General features: G+C 41.2%; 1 protein-coding gene across 1 annotated transcript; it reads left to right on the top strand.

Annotated features, from left to right (window-relative positions):
• Window positions 1-1,049: 1,049 nt before the first annotated feature.
• Window positions 1,050-1,664, top strand: LOC138839913 (melanoma-associated antigen 10-like). The gene has a single exon (XM_070039389.1). The coding sequence runs from the start codon at window positions 1,050-1,052 to the stop codon at window positions 1,662-1,664; it is 615 nt and encodes a 204-aa protein (XP_069895490.1).
• Window positions 1,665-5,060: the final 3,396 nt, after the last annotated feature.

Here is a 5,060-nt window from a genome sequence, read left to right as displayed (position 1 = left end):
CTCTCCTCTGAGGACTTTGATTCCTCTGATCACCCTCTGTTCTTAACTGAACCTCTCTCAGAGTCCCAGCCCCCAAACTTGCACGGATTTCAAAACAAAAATGAGACCTCTCCCTAAAAGGCCCTAGTTATAAAGAAAGACAGGCAAATGGGAGGGATACCCATTTGAGATAGACCTCTGAGTGAAGAGCTGAAAGCATCTGCCCTGGGAGGTCCAGTGTGCATAGTTTACAAATTCAAGCCACTTTTACTTCTACCTCTGGAGCCAGTTTCATGGAGGAGGGGGTCTTGCAATATCTGTGGAACATAGCCTTTGCTCTGTAGAGACCTTAGCGAAGACCAAGGAAGGCCCAATGCAAGACATGGGGAACTTCCCCATCTCATGAGGTCAGGGTCATTCCAGGTAACACTGTAGAGAAGAGATGCCACCTCTGGCTCAGGGTTGGGGATGGTGGTCAAGAAATGCTGGTCTTAGCCTACATGTTGGATCAGTAGGTCAAAAGATGGTAAGAGAACGGACCTTATGAGGAAAAAATATGAATATCTGGAGGACACTCCACACAAAGTAGGCCCCCTGAATCCATCTTCTGTCAGCTTTATCGAGTCATTACAGAGGTGTCCACATAAGCTACATCCTCACTTTTGTCTTCCAGGTATCAAGGAGGTGAGGACTTGCAGTGAGAGGATCATCAGAAGTGCTCAACAGAGGGAATTATCCAGGATCTTCCAGGAGACAAGGAGAGAAAAGATAGAACCCAAATGCATGGAACACCAACCTCAACCTTCCCTTCCTTCCTATATGAGAAAACCTAGGAACCACAGGAGAATTGGCCTCCCTCACTTTTTCTAGTGTTGCATAGAAATAAGACTTTGGCTTTGGCTTAATGAATATGGTCTTTATTCATTAAGGAAAAAAATTTCCACCCTTTCATTTTAACAAAGTAAGGACCTAGTCAGACCTCCATCCACATGGAACATAAGGAATTTGGTCACCTGTTGCGTCACCCCCGGTCATGGATAGTCATATGTCACTATCTTTGATTCCATCACATGGACCTGAATACCTGGCAGGAAATTGCAACAGCATTAACCCCCTTCCTGCTCCTCAAGTATTGGAAGAAGGAGTTGGTCACTAAAGCAGAAATGCTCAATTACATCATCAAAGGTCACCAGCATTATTTTCCTGTGATCCTAGACAGAATTAGTGTCAATATGAGGCTGCCCTTTGGTATTAATATGAAAGAAGTGGACTCCACCTTCCACTCCTATGAGCTTGCCACTGCAGCAGGGATCACATATGATGGGCTTATGAGTGATGTCCAGGGTATGCCCAAGATGGTCCGCCTGATAATAGTTTTATGTATCATCTTCATGAAGGGCAATCATACCAAGGAAGAGGTCATATGGCAGGCACTTAGGGTAATGGGGGTGTATCCTGAGAGTGAGCACTACATTTATGGGAATCCCAGGAGGCTGGTTATGGAAGATTTTGTGCTGGAGCAATACCTAGAATACAAGTCACCCTACAATGATCCCTCCAGCTATCTTCTCACATGGGGACCAAGGGCCTATGCTAAAACCAGCAAGATGAAACTTCTAGAACACTGGACCCAGTTCTGTGGACTTGATCCCAGGTCCTTCCCATCCTGTGTGAACAGGCTTTGAAAGATGAGGAAGCATTGTCCCTGAACTTGAGCTGTAATTGTTCTACTAATTAGGAAATCCAGGTTCCTCTATGACCTGAAACAGGATAACATGACATCAGAACAGGCATTTCCTTAGAAATGGGAAAGTACTTAGCAGTAAAATAAATTATGGCACAGAGAAATCAACAGTTAATACTTATCTTTCTTTGTTCTTTTTCCTTCCTTGAAACATTAAAAATATGTACACTGGTTTAGATTTGCTTGGCCATGTGAGTATATTGATGAAATTATAGCTTATAAATATGCACCTGAACTCACTATCTGATTGGTTCTTCCAGCCTTCATTGGAGCATTGTTCTTGGGAAAAGCTTTGATTAATGTTGGAAATAGTAATAAACTAAGACAGACTGGCTTATGACACAGTACGGTAACATCTTGAACAGCAGCCTTTTCAGAGAGATATCAAGGTTTTCGCCAAAGGAAGTGAAGGAAAGGTGAGGAATTGGGGCTCCAAGGGAAGAGCAGCTCAGTCAGTGTCAATGCTCTGAGCCAAGGCAATTTAGGACTCAGTGAAGTTTCTTTCTTGGGAATTGTCACCAAGCTACAATGTGGCCAGGATCATCCAGGGATGGTAAGACTCAGGGCTGAGAGAATGGTAAACTGCTCCAAAAAGTTCCTTTGGATGCCGAATAAGGCAAGAGAAGAATGTCCTATATGAACAGATATGGGAAGATCTAGGTGATTTATCTTCACCCTACGCAAGCATTTCCTGAGAGATATGGATAAATGTGTTGCAAAGTGATGTCTAGAAGACTCGGGTGTGGTATTCTTCTCCCTGGCTGGAAGAAGCAAAGCTGAGTATTAAAATCACATTTTATTTTGGTTATAGCCAGTGTAATTTGGCAACTTGCAAACAAACATGAGATTTTTGAGTGGTGATGAAATGAATGAAAATAGCTATTTGGCCATGAAGTGTAATTCATCCATGTAAAAGAAAATATTATGACAGCAGAAAAAGAGATGGAACTTTATTTCTCATGTGGGGTGAAATAAGTCAGGCTCAGAAAGACCAAATTTACATGTTTACTAATTTTTAATTAGTCATGGGACTTGAACTCAGGGCCTGGGCACTGTCCCTGAACTCCTTTTGCTCAGGCATAGTGTTCCACCATTTTGAGCCACAGCTCCAGTTCTAGTTTTTGAGTGGTTAAGTGTAGATAAGAGTCTCATGGAGACTTTCTGCCTAGGCTGGTTTGAACTGTGATCCTCAGCTCTCAGCCTCTTGAGTAGCTAGGATTACAGGTGTGAGCCACCAGTATCAGTCACATGTTTCCTCTTATAAGCACTAATGCACAAGATGATCTAATGTAAAATCTGACATAGTTAGGGGGACAGATCCGGTGAGGTGAGTTTGGAAACAAGGAGAAAACATCGTGGTTAAATGTAATATAGGCAGGTATGAAAGTAGAATAATGAAACTCATTTTTAAAAAGACATTTAAAGCCAGGTAATTGTGGCTCATGCCAGTAATCTTAGCTACTTGTGAGGTTGAGATTTGAGGATTGGGGTTTGAAGCCAGCCTAGGAAAGAAAGTCCATAAGACTTTTATTTCCAATTAACCACCAAAATGCCAGAAGTGGAGCTGTGGCTCAAGTGGTAGAGGATCAGCCTTGAGCAAAATATCAAAGGGACAATGCCCAGGCCCTGAGGTAAAGCTCCAAGACCAGCTTATACACACAAAAAGACATTTTTTTTAAAGGAATTGGAGCCAAGTGCCAGTGGCTCATGCCTGTAATCCTAGCTACTCAGAAGGCTGATATCTGAAGATCACAGTTCAAAGCCAGCTCAGGGAAGGAAAGTCTGTGAGACTCTTATCTCCAATAAACCACCAGAAAACCAGAAGTGGCACTGTGAGTCAAGTAATAGAGCACTAGCCTTGAGCTGAAGAGCTGAGGAACAAAACCTAGGCCCAGAGTTTAAGCCCTACAACTGACAGAAAAAAAGGAATTGGCAATTTGGATGGGAAAGAAGCTGAGGAAGAAGGGAAAAGCTGGTCATGGACTTAAATTCTAGAAACTTCCCAACAAGAATTTTTCACAACCAGCAAAGTTGGGGTATAGCAAACATTTCCCCCCACACTAATCTCAAACTGTTATCCCCATATCTCTGTCCCATAAGCAAAAAGAATTAGAGAAGAATTGAAATGAGTCAGTGATTTTGTCTGGTTCCTCATAGGTTTCTTTATAAGACTTGATCTGAAATGAAACAACAACCTGAAAAAACACTGAGACTCATTTAAAGGGACAGAAGGCCCCTACACAAGAACAGGTGATTTGAATATATGGTTAGCAAAATCACATTTAGATATCATCTCCCACATGTTAGAATGGATATTACTAAATAATCAAAACAGAAATCATTAGGATGTGGGGAAAGAGGAACCTTAATGTGTGTGTGTGTATGTGTGTGTGTGTGTGTGTGTATACATATATATATTGTCGGTTAGAACATAAATTGGTACATATGTTTCAGAACAGAATGTTGAGTTTCTTTAAAACAGAGAAATTAGATCTCCTATATGATCTATGAATCCCACTACGGAGTGTGAAATCACTATCTTCAGAGAGATATTAGTATTGTCTACATTCATTACAGCACTATTCATAATAGCTAAGATAAGGAATTAACCAAGAGTACCATTGATGGAAAAATAGATTATTTTAATGGGGTACTGAAACACAGCAGAATATTAGCCACAGGGGGAAATAAGATAAAATCGTGCCATTTGCCAAAATGTGAGTAGAACTCGAGGTCATAAAGTTAATAGGGAAAAGCTAGGCACAGAAAGACAACCACGGTAAACTTGCCCTCATTTGTAGAAGCCTAAAAGAGCTGATTACATAGAAGCAGAGAATAGTAGAGAGATTACTAGAGGACAGGAAGGGTAGGAGGTGGGGGGACGAAGAGGGGGAGAGTTAGGGGTATCAAAACACAAAGGGGTAGAAGTAGTTTCAGTATTATAATGGAGCTAGGCTAAAAATAAACTAAACAATTAATTATTCATAATAACTAGAGTAGAGTATGAAGGTTCCCAACACTTGAAATTATAATATTTGAGGAAATGGAAATGCTAATTACCTTAAAATTATACACTATAAAAGGAACCCCACATGACAGAACAAGTAAGGTAACATTGGGGTAGGAGCTCGCAGTTTCAATGAATTACTTTCCACTGTGGTAGGGGGTTTGGGGCTCCTACTAGGCTGTGTGATGGTAACGAGGCAGGATAGATCAAGAAAAATGATACATAGGAAACAGCATCCAGGAATTTAGACATGAATACTGCATTGATAAATAACTTTACTAAAAAGCACACAGGTAGGCCAGGAGCAGTGGATCATGCCTGTGATCTAGC

The sequence above is a fragment of the Dipodomys merriami genome, unplaced genomic scaffold (assembly GCF_024711535.1).
Source record: "Dipodomys merriami isolate MVZ:Mamm:240054 unplaced genomic scaffold, mDipMer1.0.p SCAF_3, whole genome shotgun sequence".
Taxonomy (NCBI): Eukaryota; Metazoa; Chordata; class Mammalia; order Rodentia; family Heteromyidae; genus Dipodomys; species Dipodomys merriami.
Note: the sequence above shows the minus strand (reverse complement) of the source record. Positions and strands in the feature narration are given on the sequence as shown.